At 34.4% G+C, this 19,214-nt stretch overlaps 1 protein-coding gene across 3 annotated transcripts in view; it reads left to right on the forward strand.

Moving 5' to 3' along the window:
* Positions 1 to 1,637: 1,637 nt before the first annotated feature.
* The window catches only part of LOC113508337 (paired box protein Pax-6-like), a 33,947-nt gene continuing 16,370 nt past the window's right edge, over positions 1,638 to 19,214 (forward strand). For 2 of the 3 annotated variants that reach the window (XM_026891308.1, XM_026891310.1), the window contains exons 1-2: positions 1,638 to 2,651; positions 13,185 to 13,382. In XM_026891308.1, the coding sequence (XP_026747109.1) occupies positions 2,522 to 2,651; positions 13,185 to 13,382 (328 nt within the window). In that variant the 5' untranslated portion in view covers positions 1,638 to 2,521. The remainder of the gene's footprint in view (positions 2,652 to 13,184; positions 13,383 to 19,214) is intronic. The other variant, XM_026891309.1, reaches the window with a different exon arrangement.

Raw genomic sequence — 19,214 nt, forward strand, 5'->3', positions numbered from 1 at the left:
TTACTCACTTTTCTAACCTTTTAATTAAATAAAGAATTTCTGAAAGTTTGTTAAGAAAAATTGGGATAAGATTTAACTTTAATATTAATTATCAAAATAAAGCGAATAGATATAACTTCTCAAAACCATAAATCGTCACGTTCCTGTAAGCATTTTTATTTTTTACCTAATACTTACTGTTAGATTCATATAGGACATTTATTACTGTATCTATTCAGTGCTCATTAATAAATAGTCATGAATAGAATCGGTAACATGAATTTGTGTTATGACAAATGTAATTAAAATTTAAGAAGTACAAACCCAGTAAGTAGAGTTTAATCGTGGTTAATTACTGTAATTACTTAGCATTGTAATCAACGTATTTTAGTAGATAATAATATGGTATATACAGTTAATTATATTTATTGATAATTCTGTAGGGTTGAACAGTTTTCGTGCTCTACCTAGTTTTAATTTAAAGTCTTTTAATCTTATTAGGATTAGGATGAATGCGACAGATTCACTGAGAAAAGCAATTCTTCTTTAAGTTTTTTTTATGTTATATTTGTGGATTATTCGTTGTATAATTATGTTTTTTTAAATAGCTGGTAAAGATGTGTAATTTATATTCGTCAAATCCTATTAATTAAACTTAAGTTACTAGAGTTTATTTTCTGCAAAATTGCCATCTTCAAAATGGAAATTTTTGTTTTTTCTTGTCGCAAGAATTAGAAATGACTAGGTCTAAACGATCTTAGATTTTAAAAATTCACTATATACATATTCCTAAATATACATATCCTATCTGTATTAAAACTGGAAAGATTTACAAAAACCTACTGAAATTTAATATACTTTGTTTTTCTAGTACAGTTTTTGTTTTTCACTTTTAAATCAAAATCTAAATTCTTAGATTAGGTATATAGCGCAATAACCTTACATTATTTTTATGAAACGACACATTATTTTTATAGAAGAGAGTTTTGAGAGCTTTTGTAGTCAGACATTAAGAACTTTTGATAATTAAATTGAGACAAGTAGCAGGTGGATGATCCTTTGCCTGTTATGTTTGTAAAAACACTTTCAATACATGTATAAACAAACAGTAAAAAAGGAACGTAATTTCAAAATTGCTTTTTATTATAGAGTTGTTTAAAAATAGGTTCTTTACAGAGGATAATTAAAATAAATCATAAAAGTTTGTTAAAGAAATCGTTTTAAAATCCGAGTACAATGCATTTTTATCTTCATACAGGAAACCACAAAGTCGGACCAGATTGATACAAGTTATTGAGTAAAGAAAACTTCCAATTAAATTGTAAAGAACGGATACGGCGGTGCGGAGCCGCGGAGGCGCGTCAGTTGCGCTGCGGCCCCTACACTGATACACTTTCCTCTGTAATTATTATACAAACATGGCTGTGATACAATCCCTACGCTTTGTACTATTTGTAAACAAGTTGCTATTACACTTAGCGCCATAATTTTGCAACGGTTATTATGACTTGGCCTTAGTATTACAGAGCATTACAAACTTCAACAAATACTACAAACTGCCAGCACAGATGACGTTTTATATTCAACGATCACTTGATAAAGGAAATTTATTTAAAAATGTTTATTTTAAAAATGATTAATTATTTTAAATTTTTTGCTCAAAACGAATATATTTCATAAAGAAAATGTTACAATTTGCAACCTATTTCTAGTTGCAGAGTAATAAGAATAAAACTCACTAGATATAGTTACTAATAAAACGAATGCTAAGTATTGTCAACTTAAACAAAATTTAATTAAAAAGCTAATCGCGACCATAATGTTGTCTCTACCAGCATGTGCACAACTACATAAGAGGAAAAGAGAAAGGTATACATTAACACCTTCTATATGAAGAAATGGTAAAAGATCACCTGTGCTCACTACCGTAATTCTACCGAGCGGTAGAGCACCTGTCCCTTTCATACGGTTCATGCTTAAGCTGAACCGAACGAGTGCGAGTAGGAGTAGTTTCATTTATGTTTCGTGAAAAAAGGTCTTATGCGCGACGCCAGCTTTGAAATAATTTAGTTACTGGCGCAATGTTCATAAGGGACATTTTATTTTTGTACAATAATGTTTTAATTTTAAAATCTAAGAACGGGACGGAAGGTTGCGTTGCAATCGAGCGCTGTTGTAATTTTGACGCGTTCGAAAATCGAATTAAAAGCGTTAGAGTGAGAGGTGCGCGGAGGTTCGCTCAGTGGAGGTAGTTTTTTGTTATTGTTTGGCGGCGGAGATTTTTTCTGAGGCGTGCAAATGGGAGTAGGCGCGCGAGTGGGCGCGCCGGCACGACAAGCGCGCTCTTCAGTGTTCTGGCTGAGCTTCAAGCGAGCGCGTGCGAGCCGGGTCGCTCGTCCTATAGGTGCTTCATACCTTATCACAAACGGAGTTCATAGAACCAATTGAACTGTTGAATAACGTGGACTTTTTGAAGTGAACTATTTGGTTGGTGCCGCATGCTAGCGTTGCAGAAAGCTCGTGATCTGAAGGTGGCTCGACCATGTTGATATCGGCGGGCAGTGGCCCCACGCCCGAGTTCTCCCCCGTCTCGTGCTGCGCCCCCTGGAAGATGGAGCCGGCGCCACCAGCCCCCGCTGCCATCACACAGCCGCTCAACATATCACCCAATGGTAAGCACCTATGCTCTCACTAACATTTTACAATTTTAGGCCTCTAAACTAGTTTTTTTTTGTTTTTATAATATGTCAACACATTATTTTTTTTATTTACGTACTGCAAGTAATTTACAAAAATTAAAAGCTTCATGTCTACAACTACATCAAATAACTACTAGTGGTTTAAAGTGTCGATAATCCAGGTGAAAACAATTTTTGCACAACGAAGACAATATACAAAGTTGACATAAAAAATCTATTAATATGAGTATGATTATTCGTTTTCATAAAATATCATTGTTAGTATGTATCCATAACACAAACAACTGGATTTTGCAAAAAATTCAGTTTTTACACAATTTAATCTAAAAGTGACTCTACATTTTCTTGTTTATTTTGTACAATGAAAATCTGTACAGTACTACATTTTTTCATAATATAAACCGTGAAATGTTGGAATTGTTGTTCAATTCAAATGAAATTTTATTACAATAAGTATGGAATAAAATAAGAAATTGTATAGAGCATACTGTAACGTTAATTACATACTGTATCAACATACACAACTAGACTAAAAAAACTAGTTTTAATTAATTTTACTAGTTCCAATGAATTACTTACAACACTTATTTACATTACAATGACAAATCTACATTTAATAGACTTTAAAAGACTTCTGTCTCAGTAAATTAATAAAAAAGTTAACATGTAAACATTTCAATGGATTCCAATTGGATACAGGTAACAATAGATTTTTTGTTTGATACAATTTTGAAAGGTAAACACTGTTACCTTGTAAACCAAACATACTTAATGCATAGTAAAAAAAAAAATCCGCATGTAGAGTTTTAAATACTGTTTTTTTTCTAATTTTCTAAAGCATAGAGACATAGTTTAAAATATTTTTATCAAAATATTGTATAACTTGACTGACTGACTAGTTTACAGGTAATTTTGCAATGAACAAATGGACGTTAAATATGAACATGAATTAACACTGTTATCCGTCTATTAATTACTACAGTAAAAACTATTCTTGATGAATCCCCGTCGGCGGCGAAAAATATTCATCATCTTATAATTTATGTTTATTTAAAGAAAGGGCGAGTTATGAAATTGAGATATTAATTAAGCTTTACATCTTATCATTCTGTTTTGATACTTATTGTTATTAATACAATGTTTAAATTTTAGCAGAGTAGCAACTTTAAGCATTTAAAAATATTCGCGATGGAGTGTAGGAAAATATATGCCTATACGGAGAAGAATATTTGAGTCCCTCATAATTGTTAAAATTTGTTTTTTACCAACTAATCTATTAAGTGCTAAAACATCAAATCAGAAAATTATTTATTTTTTTAAATGGCTATCATGTTTTTTAGTACTTTATAAACTTGGTTCTGAAAATATGACAAATATTAACATAGAAATAACTATTTTAAAAATTGCTAAACTAACTCAGTTCGAAACTCATTCCGGGGAAATGCTTATTCATTGCTCCTGTTTTTTTAAAAAGAAGTTTGAGCGTGTTATGAAATTAGAAATTACCGTATGATTGCAACAAAAAACAGTCAACAAATAAACTTCTAACCCTGTCCGCTAATATAAAGCAAATGACAAAAGAAAAACAAACTCAAACCTAATTTTTAGTCATTTCTAAACCTTGTGTGACGTATAAATTACAAAGTATAAAACACAGCTTCACCGTTTAATATTGTTAATTTTTTTTAAAGTTTCTAATAACTTTTTTTATAAATTATTAAGACATATTATAAAGCTCAGCTAATATGGCTTATTGGGAATCTAAAGTATTATTGAAGGTCAACAGATTTTTGTCAGCAATAAAATAAAAGTTATATTAAAAATGAAAGAAAACTTATATGAAAATTCAGGTCTCTACACAATGTCAATAAGTTGAGGTTAACGCCAATATTAGACAACGACTTCAAACTAATTTGTTAGTCGCGACCACAACACGTTCCTAAATACAGGGAAAATGTCGAGAAAAACCAAAACTTATCCAAAAAACCGGATCAGATTACATCAATAAAGCAATATGTGAAGGTTTAACTCTCGTCCAAACAAATCTTCAAGAAAATAAGGTCCAAAATCCAAAATATCAAAGTACAGCTGCTAAGCTATAGTCTAGCCAGTACATAAGACTTATGTATGAGTGTTGATATACCAACAAGTTGAGCCGTGACGTGATTTGTATCTGTCCAGCAAGAGCTGGCGCGGTCAGAGAGCTTTTGATCTATGGCATTTAAAACTCGACAAGTTATATTTAGTTATACAGTTAGCAATTATGTACGTCTTAATGAGTTATTACAACTGCTACTAACAGTTAATATAATGCCTTATGTTCAGCAGTTCAAGATATATGGATAAGATTCTCCTGTAAATTAGTATTTTAATTACATTTATCTGATCTAACTGAAGCTTTTGAGTCGCGCGCACATTTATCTAATAGGCGCAAACTGTCTACCTATTTATTGCAATGGCTTAAACCATAATTAATGTACTCTGTCCATTAAAGTATGGTCACATTTGATAGCACGCTACGAAATAAAAGAATCTAGTACTAATAAAATTATTGACGCGTTTAAATGTTTTTTTTCTGAGAGAAAAGGAAACATTAGACTTCACTTTAATTAAGTTTTATATTTAGCGGAAGCACTACGTTTGCTTTAGTTGACTTTTGCAGTCAAAGCGAGATGATAAGCCGATGTCAATTTATTTGTTTATCTAATTAGTACCTACCCATTAAATGAGAAGTTTATTAACAGGCGTAAAGCCGATTAACGTTTTTATAACAGTTTCGGCGAGTCCGCAGGTGTTCATACCACTGATTTGAGGTATCGAGTATTAATTTCAGATGTAGAGTGTAAATAAGTGGCAAATTTTACGATTATTTCAGCTTACCTTAAAAAAAGTACGTCTCTTTTAGGTCAATAAGATAAAGCAGTAAAAAAATTTGCTTTTGCAGTGCCGCGTGTGAAGTAATTGGGCAATACACACATTAAACGCCGTATGATATCATTATAACATAATAATGTAATTAGCTTTAGTAAGTGGTAAGGCCGAGGTATTTTTCACGTCATCCACCGCGAGTCCGAACTGTAGTTGGGCACACATCATGTCATTTGTCATCAGTTAGCCAGCTGCCGCGATGAGTGAGCGAAAAGTGCCGACGATCGCACAACATTGTCCGCATTGTACTACCGATCGAACTAATTAATCGATAGATCGGCCGCTAGATTGCCCAGTAGCGTTTCCGGTGAAGGTTGCTCAATATTCACCCGCCGATTTGTATGCGATACAGCATTCGAAACATTTTGATTGACGATAGCAAATAATTGGACAAACAGAACTGGTTACCCAGTTGAAGAAAGAAAAAATAATTAAACAAAAAAGTGGTGATATGTGCATGTAATTTAGACATACGTAATTAGATAGAATACCAACTTAAGTGCTCATCACTGTCAAGAATAGTTGCTTAAGTTTATTTGATTCGTATCTAATTAGATACTTCACCTTTAGTAATGTTGACAAAATGTAAATGGGTAAAATAACCTCAATGATGGATGATTCAATTGGCAAGTCGTTAATCCACCTATGTGTGTTGATGAAAATATAAAATATTTTCACGTCAATTATCTGACTCATAAATGTCGAATAAATTCTCATTGAGTACAATACATCGCGGAGAATGTTTTTTCGCGTCAACGTTTATATCGAGACGCGTTTGATCAGGTGCTTTAATAAATCTAATTAACATTTAAATGGTGATCACGCATAATAATCAGGTGGGTTAGTAAACTGAGACGATGCTCCTTAATTAGTAGACAATAGCGACAATGTATTAACGAGGCATTAAGTCGGTTAAAACATTTATACCCACAAGGGTTCATGAATAAGCTGTGGGGCACTTGTTCACACTGACCGGGTGCTGTGTGACGCAAGCGCTGGGGCCATGCCTCCGCGGCCAGGCCTCGCGCATGCGCAGCGCTGCCATGCACTGGGAGCCCGATGCCGCGATGGTGACACAACTGCGCGCACGCCTCGCCGCCGCTCGCCATTGAAAGTGCCGCTTCAGACATACAGAAATACTGCCTACGACTAGAGTCCACTAAGTTTTTGCATAATAAGTTTTATATTTAAATAAAACAGATATTATTTTGTTATAACCTTAGCGCTGTTGAATTCGTCAACTTGTCAGTATCTTTTGTTGTAAATTGTCCATAACGTTTTAACAAATAGAATAACCGTACAATGAAATATAATAAGCAAATAAATATTGTTATTTAGTTTACAACGGATTATCTGCTATTCTATAATACCGTAAGTTGTTTTATTCGCGACATTTTGAGAAATAATTAGATAAACTACAACAAAGATTTTTTCTGCATTTTCCATCTCTAATGAGAGATACGGTCTATTAAATAAAATTAATCAATCTAACACATGAAAAAATCATTTTAAATTTGTACATCCGCTAGATTTTTAATTATCAGAAAAAAGTTTAGTAAAAACTTTTACGATAGTCGAACTGTTAATGAATTAAAAAAGCCGTAATTTAATGTGGTCTGTCACGTAGCTAGTTCTAAGTCAGAATTTTATTTTATGTTTACAAAAAACCTTTTATCTAAATAGGCGAAGAAATGTTTAAGAAAGAACACCTAGTTAGGAACAGGCCGTGTTGTAGAGACCAAAATAAAATTGAGCGGCGTTTTTCAGTATAACAGTTGTTTGTGCTGTATTGGTATCATTTAATCAATTGAATAAACTTTATTTTCTTTTTTCGATTGAGCTTCGAAGACTTTCCCGCCCATGAGAAAATAGACCTCACTCTTTGGGACCTTTTCGTCATTTTAGAATGCTTTAACAATTCTTTTTCTGAAACTACTTTTGCCTGCATCTCGCTTCGGGATTTGTATATTTCTCTTTTTCAATCCTCGATAATTTTCAGAATTTCTCGTTATAAGAAAAATCGTGATAGACGCGCAAAAACTCATTAATATGCATATTAACCACTAAAATTACAGCAGTTCAGTATTTTTGTAGCGGCCTATCGTGATGAGATGTGTTTGGTATAAAAATTTTATAACAATAAAGTCAAGATCATATCTCGTTTTTTCATACAGGCTCGTTGCACTTTGCTCTTTAATTTAATTTGGAAACAGTCGCACCATAAGTTTACACTCTTAGTAAAATCAGGATAGTCTAAATAAACAAATTTGAGACCTTCAGACAGAAAGATAAGCTATGACACATGTAAATGCACAAACCACAATCCTAAAGTAAATGCAAAGCGTTCATTTATATTAAAGCTTACTTCCGCTGCGGATGCCGTCTGAACCGACTATTAAATCTTCGCGAATCGAGCGCATTGAATATGCAACGAAGTCGAAACACAGGATAGCCACGTTACCTCTGTCAAGCATACCATCCAACAACATTTATTTGCAAAAACAATACCTTAAAAGCTTGTGTGTAATGTAGAGCAATTTTTCGTTAACGCATTTTTTATATTTTAAACATTTTTTTTGGCTCATATTTTTAAGAGGTTGTAAGTTTTAATAATAAGAACCTACATTGCCAGGTCCATTGTGTTTAATTAGAACCCTTTTGAACAATGCTATCTGAATTTAATTCATTTTACTGAGCATCAAGTAAGGAAAAAAGATTACCTCAAGAAATTTATCATAGTGTCAGAAAAATATGTGAATGATATTATTTTAAATTATTAGTACAGAAGTTACGTAGTTTATGTAGTTATATATATAGAGTTATTTTATACTTCATTTATTTAAGCTGCTAAAAAGAGTTATATTCATGTATTATGGTTTTCTTGGCTCGGTTTCAAACAGATTGTAACTTTACTAGGTGCTTACTGAAGCTACCTCTATTTACATGAATACGTTATGAAATTATTGCTGAATAGACGCATTAAAAAACCTTATGCTAGCTTTACAGCTTTATCAAATTTGATGCATGAAAAAAATGCATTCCTCAAGGTGTAAGGTGTGCAACCACGCATTAACAAGAAAATTATATTAAAATACAACATAAATATATTTTTGGGTAAATTAATTTGAATGTAGGCCAATGTTTATTCGTTTACATACTTATAGCATTCAATAAGTAAACTGGTTAAGGAGGACCGGAAAGAAATGCGTTAAGTGTGATAATAATATAAAAAAAAACTGTGATATGATCATACTTATATGAATAACTTGCCTTCAAGGCTTCACCTCACTCTTCCTTCACTTGTCTCTCTAATGACCAGTTAACTAGTTTGGTAAGAACGAATCTCCACCATCGCGCCACCTCTGCCTGAGTATGATTTAAAAAACAAGACATGTAATATTATAAATGCTTTGATCATAAATCATTTATGACAAAGCAGGTAGAAAAGAATACTTTCTCAGGGCATCTGAAAAATACAATAGTCTCAATAGATTTTTACTATCACAATCACTAATAAGTCTTTATCTTCTATTCTAATAAGACCAAGTTGCATTTTATTTCAAAAGTTTCAATTCAAGTTGGACAGACTAAGGGTCGCTGTGTAGCCGCAGGTTACCTGCGTACTGCCGTGTCTCACTAAATGATACAATTCTTACAATATTGCCATCGGTTCCCCATACAACTGCGTAAGAAAGTTGGTTTACGTTGTTTGCGTTAAAATGTTTACTTTTATTGTACGTCCTGCAGTGTAACCTTTTACAATCCTTTGTGGTACAAAATGTCCAGTTAATATATTTAAATTGAACATCTTGAATTTCTTATCGATATTTTTAGAATTCCTTTTTTAATTAATGTCAGTTTAATAGAGTGGTTTAAGACATAGAAAAATGTTCTAGCAAACTGCCATTACGCGATTTATATAGGTTTTGTGGATCAGCATTATATTTTAAATTGTTCGACTCGACGGTAACAACCCACAAGGCCTATGAAACAATTCAATTCCAACTAAAAGCTTTATAAAAACAAAACTAAACTCGTTTCTATGAGAACTGATTCAACAGGTATCTCAATAAAACTTTAAATATAATAAACAGTACGACTTTATTGATTCGACATACCGAAATGGAAAAAACAATCAGAAAATAAACAGTAATGCATTTATTTTGATTGCTTTCATTCGAGTGCAATTATTATTATCACACTTCATATCCGTGATATTTACCGTATTTTTTATTTTCGAGATCATTTCACAGACAATTTAACTCGAATCACTGAAATCGCAATTTTAATACCGAAGCGTATAACAACGGTCTTTAACCCAACTCATATCCATAATTCATGCGAATCTTTAAACAATTCCAAAAGAATTGTTGTTGCATGTAATTCTTCGCAATCATAAAGGGGTAATATTGAGTACACTTTCGATCTTATATTGAAATTTACACGAAAGGTGGTAATTTTCCGCCGCGTGATGACATTAATAGTGAGACGCACGGGTAGAACAATATTTTTTGCACAAAGCTGTTTTACATTCGGACGAAGTCGGCTCTCTTCGCGCGTTCCCCTTCGCATCGTTTTGCATGTTTATACGACGACGCCTGCGCAGGTGTAGCGACCGAACTTACTTGTTTGTTTATACAAATTAAACTAATGTCACAAAAAGTGTCACCATTCTGTGTATTCATGAGTATCGTATTTCTCATACGAATGTATAGATAGCACCTCATTACTGTATGTTCGTTAATTAACAATTTGATCTACTATGATCCCAACAGTCAACGGTAGAATCACTTAGACTTTATAATTGTCTAGGTCTTACTTAAAGCACTCATCAGTGATGGTGATGACACCCAGCCGTCGCATTTCCATAAGTAATTGGACCTAGGTTTAACCACGCATATCTAAACGGATAAGCAGAATCACAATTTGCATTAACACTAGAGCTAATTAAATAAACAAACTTTCTGCTTGAGATCGTTAAACATTAACAAATAGATAAAATGAGCTCGTAAAAGCCTAAAAAACTGTCGGCAATAAATAATAGCGGCGACCATGCGCCGGAGTCAACGCCAGTCAATACATTCTAATCAGTGATTTATTGCCACTAATCCTCAGCTCAGCACAAATAAGCTATCTTGTCGATTTAATGTTGTATCAGTTCAGGCGTGAAACTCCCGCGCACCACTAAGTGGTCCTTCCAGTTTCCACTCGAAATATTTTAATAAGGCCTCACTGCTCACGCACCCTAATAAAAACACGATCTCCTTTAAAACCTCTACTCGTTTGACTCCAATTTATTTATAATAGTAGCGACACTAAGAATCTACATTTTTGCTCTAAACGGTGTTAATTTATTGACCGTGGGCAGATAATATCACTTTTTTTCTCCCATTATTAAAGCGATTACACGAGAAATTATACGTCGTAGTCAAGTCCCGAGCGTTCCATCGGAATGGCCCTACTATTTAAACTAATTCTTACTTGTCCCTAACAAGGGTCATTTTCCCTTGTTCTCTCTACTAAAACCCGATAATGCTTTCGTTGACGAAATCGCCTTATTGACTCGCTAATAAAAAGTGTTAAGTTATGGACAAGTTATGCCACTTGCATTAATTTCGATGCTTAACCTGATAAACAAATTATGGTATATTAAGTTAATAGCTTAATTTATAATTGAATGTGTTACGATGTGTTCATAAGAAAGCATTGTTACGATCGGCCTTTAGCATATCTGGTCGATGTTAACGACAAATTGCGTGGATAAATATATGTATGTATACGTGTTGAGAGATCGAAACTTTAATGCTTGAGAGACATTTTAATTTTGTATTTATGCCATCGACGGATCCAGTTTGTCTGCCTATAAAATTTTATTTTTACACCATACTGTCTGATTTTAAAAATTGTATTTCTTAATCTTATTAAAAAGTTATTTATTTTATTGCTAGATTTACACCATTTGATATCAGACGTGAGGAAGGGTTTATGGTCGGAGGTTTGTTATCTGGGCTCTTTGATTACGTGTCGTGAACTGCTCCATGACATTTCACACAGGCTCTATGGTTAGTACGAGGTAGCTTGTAATAAAATAGTTGGTGAGCCTTTGACAGGCAAGTGTAATGACACAGGGAAGTGGGTAATGAGTAAGCACGAAATCGTCGGTCTACGTGGAATCAGGGCCGAGTGTTTCGCCAGGGGCGCAACCATTACGAACTATCATGCGTAAAAAAATGAAAGTGTATCGAGCAAGAACCATAAAGTCCGACAAATGACGTGTTATTTGTTTTGATGACTTAATTACGCTCCTTTTTAACTTTAAGAAATACCAATATAGAGTTGGTAATAAACATAATGCTTATAATAATAATAGGACTACATTTTTTTATTTATTCTTAAGCTACAGTGCGTCGATAAAAGTGCGGTTTATAGGAATATGAATAAATTAATGCGAGTAATACCATCACCGTTTCACACTTCTACGGAGAAGCTTATCATTTAGTGTGAGTCGTAAACTGGGCTTATAATACTGTTATCGTGTAGGTGCTGGTAAATAGTGCAGGGCTAGTTAACTGTCACACCGCAATTTAACAAATATTTATGCAAAACTAGTCAAGGTGTGTTCATCAATTTTTAGTACTGATGTAGATTAATTAAACCCGATACTTAGACTTATATCCGTAAATATTATTAGGTTTTTGCGTTTAAGTGAAGTTAAGTTTCTAGACCTAGTAGTCTTAAATGAAAGTTATAGTTGGTCTAGATTTTTTAAAGTTGAGCTTGAATGAAAGGTGCAACATAATTGCCGAGTAATAGCCAGCACTGGGATCTTCTGTTACGAAAGTTTTATTTTTGACACATTTTTAAATAGCCCACGCATGTGAATATTGCTTGTGAATAAACGTTGTTATGCGTGACGAACCGCGGGTTTGATCCACGCGTAGGACAAACGTTAGGTGATCCGCGAGTGCTTGTCCTGAGTCTAGGTATCTGTGTGCATGTGAATTGGATGAATTAAAACAAACTTGAATGTTATAGAAGTAACCCGCGACACATGGGTAAAATTCCTTAGTGTTCGTCTTTTATTTTTAATGTAATGTTATATTTTATTAGATGTAGTTAGCTATTCCAATCGATTTTTTCAGTGTTCTGTACCAAAAGTCTTTAAAGTGGAACCCTGATACTGAGGCATCGCTCTGTCCATCTGTCGCCAGGCTGAATTCATTAGAGCTTTGATAGCTAGTCAATTGGAATTCTCATAGATGATGTATTTCTATTGCTGCAATAACAACAAATACTCAAGTATAAAATTTTGAGGTTAATAGCTATTACTACAGTTATAACTTTGATGGGTAACAAATAAATCCGTCACCCTTATTGTACACACAAAGGTTACCATTTGACTGACACTTGACCTACCACCTAAATAAAATCAATCTAGTTTTGCATTCATGACAGCCATGATCAGACATCCACGGCTAAGAGCGGCATTTTCCTTCCACGTACTTTGGATTCCTACCCCAGCTTTGCTTCTAGGCCGTCTACTCAGTATCTACTAACACAGGTCCGTTTTGTTTCCAGTACCTGTATCACCGTCGTCGTCGGGCGGCGGCGCGGGCGGCGGTTCCGGCACCCCGCTGTACCCGGGCGCCGCCTCGCACCCCCTGTCCTCACTCCTGTCGCAGCAGAGGCTACTGGAGCTGTCCCGCTTCGGGCTCCGCCACTACGACATCGCTCACCACGTGCTCTCACAGCAAGGTGCTGTAACCAAGTTGCTTGGTAAGCTTTTAAGGTTTATTTATAAGTTGATGATGATATTTACGTCGATGGAAATATGTATGAGCATGTCCACCATTATTGTAAACTTTTGCGGAGTTAACAGTCATTGCAAAAGGGTTATTATGCAAATACGCCCTAAAAAGGTTATGAATATAAAATTCCCCTCAACAGTATTCCTAGAAACTAGATCAGAATGAGCTGGTAAGAAAATGAGTTCTTATGAGTAAATTAATAGTTTTTTTTTGTTTTGTGTGTAATAATAATGAATAAAATATAACCTCCTCTAAATATTGTATTGAGAGGATGTGCTGTTTAGTAATGACTTCATTCAGTTTGGGCTTTAATGTTTTCATTATGAGTGTAGGCGGTTAAAGCTATATTTGGCGTTTATTGCCTTTCGACCACAGTTTATTTTGTTTTTCTAACGGATTTTTACGACAAAACATGTTCAGTTATCATAAACATCAATTTGGCGACATCCTTTAAAATAATAATTAAATATTTTGAAGGCTTGCGGTTTTATATTTGTTTAATATGAAGACTAACATAAAATAAAAAGTCTATCTCTAAGAATCTATAAGGTTCCAGCTCTGATAACAGTATGGGTTAGTATGCAATTCAGTTAAAGTACGATCATAAAAATAAAACAATATAGATTATAAGATGGCATTATTGAAAAACGAATTAAATTGGAATATCATACTAACGTCTTTTTATAAAAGCGGACATTTCAATTGCTTCTTTGAATATTTAAGCAAGTGCGTAATTGAGTTTCGGAAAGATAATCTCAACATGTTTGCGTCAATTTTACAATGTTTTTACTAGCTAGATTATCTTTTTTAAGATTACTCGTTTATTTCCAGTTCCAATAATTTATGTTTTCAGACATTTACGATCGATACAAACTGAATAATATTGAAGGAACTTATTAAGCTGGATACACCTAGTGCTTGCAAAGCAACCTGTCATTACAAGGGGTTTTAAATTAGTAAATAGAGGTAGTTAACGAGAAAATAAAGCAATTTACATCAAAGTAAACGAGACCATTACCTTCTCGATAGGTCTTTATAACGACGTGCATTATGAATATTTGATGGCTGCAACATGCGACACTTTCTGTGGTACAAGGTGGTCACAAACAGGTCAATAAGTGGGTGTCACCATCACAAGTAAAACAGAGAATTATGTCGCACTGTCTTTGTTATTACATCAAGCATTTTGTAGTTTCAATAAAAGACAACTGGTGTTGCGGAATGGTCGTGTAATTTATATGAAAATTGAAGGGAAAATGTGCTTTTTATTATTGACCGTCGTAGTTAAATATCTTTGTACGATAATGTAACTTTAGATATGAAAAGAGCAATGGCCTTATAGTATCGATATCAATTAACGTTTCCAACGTGTGCATTGGATAATATACAAAAAATACCGTACTTCAGTTAATTCTGTAGTCAAATACTGACGATATATCAGGTTTAATAGCTTAAATCGAACGACAAAACAAATGAGAGGCCTGTATTCAGCGGTGGACGAAGACGGATGATGATAAACGAATGACAGATTCCGCGATTTTGTATAAGTATAATACTTTACTCTGCGTCTTCAACACATGTCATCTCTGTAAACTCAATCCTACTAAAAAGTATCCATTCACCTTTTAAACCAATAAACTAGGAACATTATTGAAGTTATGTTCAACGATAATTGCTTTCAACCATTTATGTAGAAATGTATCGATTCCTAATTCCGTATCAAAACTTCCAAATGTAAATTACACGTTCATATCGGTTTAGTTGGCCGAACAGCCTGAACAGTCCTGACATACAGTTTGAGGGCACTCATTATTGTCTTTGTCAATCATTTTACGAAAATGAACCTTAAGGGCTTGTAATACTGCTGAATTCATGATTTTTTTATTGTGTTAGTAGAAATGCTCGAAGAAAGATAATTGATAAAGCGAACTTATGCCTACTGGGTACCTGTTCCACCATAATTAGAGTAGGTTTGTATGTATTATTTATAGAGTTGGTAGTCGGTTGGTCTTCGGCGTTGTATTGATTTATTCGTACGTTATTTATGTACAGAATTGCCCCGAGCCTTATTGCCTGCGACTAAGTTATTTGCGATAATTACTTTACTCGCCCGCATAGAATAATTATTATTACGTATGACTGTGACCCAAAATGTGTCGCGTTCGTAGTTGGTTTTTATTCTGTTTTACATGATGTGTATGAGCTACTGAAAATAATTATAAACCTTACCATATTATAATTCAGTAGGCTATGACTACGATTGATATTTGAAAAATGATATCATTAATAAATACATTTATTAAGTAAGTTTAGTTTACCATACCAAACGTATTTGTAAAGTTATTACATGTAATTAAAGCAATGGATTTATGTGATATGTTTTATGAATGATATCGCATCATCAAAAGACAAGTCAGCAATTATCGAAAGAGACGCGACCGCGGTCCGAGTTTAACTCGCATCTAATAACACGGTATAGCAAAAATCTCAATCCCAATTAATCATGTATAAATATAAGAAATCGGCCGAGTCTGTAGCGACGAAAGCTGCTATTGACGAAAGCTTAGATCCTAATCGATTCATAAAACTTGCAGCGTGTTAATTATAAGCCACCGGGGTGCGGATGAATGCGCTCGCGCTGCCGCCGCGCCTCCGCCGCCTCGCCGCGAGCATGCGCTCCCGAGATCTCGATACCCGATGTGAGAACTATCGTATCATCGACGATTTTTCATATCGACAACCCTTGATTTGACTGTTTCCTTTACAATTATCACAGCTGCCTTTTAATACAATCTCGTTCTCATAATAACCGTGGCCGATCGCGCAAAACTTATTGTGTGCGAACCACAATCATCTTCGACAATTTCGTAAGAATAAAAATACAACAGGAAACAGTATGAATGTCCGGGAGTTTGTCAACTGCTCATAGCAATTATTGCGTTCGTTGATTAAAGTAAACAATGTGTATAGAGGTAATTGTTGTGTTATAATAGCAAGGTGAGTTCAACCGAAGCGTGAGTTGACTATGACATTGCAGACACTTGGCTTACTACAACCAAGTTAATTTGCTGAATTAGTTTTGTGAGCAGTGTGTAATTAGGACACGTGAGACACTTTGTGTTTGCTCAGGACTCGTGAACGGGCGATTTCAAAAGCACTCGACCGTTTACAACGCGCACTGTATTATTTTACGCCGTTTGAACATTCATATTTCTTACCAAAAGTGCAGGTTTTTGTAATTTATTTAATTTTTATTTTCCTTCAAGCGTTTTTCTGCCGGGTTGGATAGGTGTTATTATAGTATTTTTTTACAATGATTCAGCAGTTAGATGTTACGCTAGATATTGTCGTGTTCTGCGAATCAATTGTGTGAGAATACATTTTATACGGCAATTTAATATACTTGGAGTAAAACTATTTAATTTGTTGCATATTAAAGAAATGGAGAAAACAAGAACAGTTTTTGTTCTTGTACTGAATTTAAAATTATGTATCTCGTGGCTTCATTGATTTTTAATACGAATATTATTTAGATAAATAAGTCTTTAGATTTTTCCACGTTAGTTCTACTCAGGGTACATTACTCACTTCCAGGTCGTTAAGACTATTCTCCACCTAACAATAGTCGAATGCGCAAGAATACCATAAACGTAGAAACGGTATTGAGGCAAGTGTATATTATGAGAACAGAGAAGTGTAGTGTCAATCAATTTTCGCCGCTGGTGATTTCATAACGTCACGTGTCGGGTTCCCACGGAAGCCCGGCTACAACCCGCCCAGGGCCGTCATGTCCAACCACTTAAGTATTTAACATAGGTACATAGCCTTAGCTTAAAACTTATTATCTAGCCTAAACAATTTCTAAGCTGACGGCATGGAAATGGGCACGCATAAATAACGTTTCATGGCCGAGTTTGAGTATTAAATTGTTGGTTGCGATGCGAGCGGAGTGACGAATAAATTGCCCATACACTGTCTAGTTTGCTGCCTCTTACAGATTAACTTGAGCATATGCGATGCCACAAATTGCGGGCTTGAATTATGTGTGAATCGTCTAATGCCTCATTACTGTGATAACTTGGTTCTTACGTTAATGTTTGTTGTATTAGTACGGATTTATTTGATTTTTCTATAATTGTTTAAAGTAGAGTTATTAAGCGAGCTTTGTTACAGATAATTTAGGAAGTCAAAAAACCACAAAAATCATAGAGTGAGTAATTTCATAATAATCCGGTCATTTTATGTCGTCGTAGGTAAATTTGTTTGGTAGCTCTAGCTAATGATACCTACTCAAGATGATTGTCTGCGGATCGCCGCGGCCCGTAATGAAGCCGTATTTAGGCTTTGGTCCTATAATCAAAATTGAATTATCCCACTTGACATTCTTGCTTCAGATACCAAGCTTTTTCTTTTTCCGCTCCAATTCCCTTGGACAATTTGAATTTTTAATGAATATTTCTTTGTCAATAGAATGCTATTTTCGTGGATTGTCATATGAATCTATGATTTAGCTTCGGATAATCATGGTGTAAGTGACATTATTGAGTCTTTTCATGTTTCTTGTTAACTCGTACGTATGTTATACGGTAATAAGTGTCAGCTGCGGTAAGCAAGGTTAAGTGGTTGGTTAACTTAGATATTCGAATGAAGACGTCTTCCTATTCGAAATGCTAATTTTATGTTTGTGTTGGAAATAGTTTTTCTCAACAAGAAAAGACCAAATTACTATTACTAGAATTTGAGATATTAACTGTTGCTTGAAACCACAGCTTGAAAATACCACTTAGTCATTTCAAAAGTACAAGTTCTGACTTATTTTGTTCAAAAATTATCATCTAATTGCTACCGAGGGAACAAGCGCGAACTGATTTAAGTTTTATACAAAAAAGTCGATCAATCACCGAATCAAGGCGTCGTTAACACGCGTTGCATTATGTTCAATAAATCAGGCCATCCAGACCCACTCCACCGAAGATTTTGATCTATTAACTGGATGACAGTGCACTACTGAGCCGCGGTTAACTTAAGCGCCAGCCAATATAAAGAACCACTTCTGAATACTTTTAATACAAATTTAATTAACTGAATTCAGACCTTTTCTGTGTCGTTTAAAAAGATCTTTGTAGACGTACCGTGTAATGACTTAAAGCGTCCATAAACGACTCCTGTGTGGAAATTTATTAACAGACGCTTTGAGTGTGCATTGTCCCTTTGTGGCTCTCACTTCCTTAAGCGTACCGCTGATGATTAATTGCTCATCTTTGTTTTGCAACATGAGTCCTTTTAAAAGGAAAACAACAAAAACTTGAAGGGATTATTCGACACCTTGTTCGTGCATTGTGACTGTAGTTTCTCTCGCCTTTATGGTGCAGTGTTAAACTTTCAATTGATTCGTGCCGATCATAGCTATGACGCTCATTATCATAACGAATGCCTGTTTTGGTATTTACGAAGCGGTTGAAAGATGGTTAAAGTAATTTATTGTTTTATTTAATTTGTAATAACGTCTATACTGGCTTATTAGTTAGCGCTTGTTCATTTTAAGTGTCAGGCGCCTAGGTACACATACAATTCATAAATATTAATTGTCGATGCATTTTGCAACAGTAATACTTTATTATACTGATACTAATTTATTTCTATTTATTTTAATAATGTTCTTTTTTTGAAACCGCTATTAAAAAGTACAACATTTATGTAATTATGTTATCTAGAAGGGAATGGTATTACTGCTACGAGCGCGAGTACAAGTTCCTAGGTACTTGCACCGCGCGCGGCGGGCTGTACGCGCCGGGAGCGC

This window comes from Trichoplusia ni, chromosome 2 (genome assembly GCF_003590095.1).
Source record: "Trichoplusia ni isolate ovarian cell line Hi5 chromosome 2, tn1, whole genome shotgun sequence".
Taxonomy (NCBI): domain Eukaryota; kingdom Metazoa; phylum Arthropoda; class Insecta; order Lepidoptera; family Noctuidae; genus Trichoplusia; species Trichoplusia ni.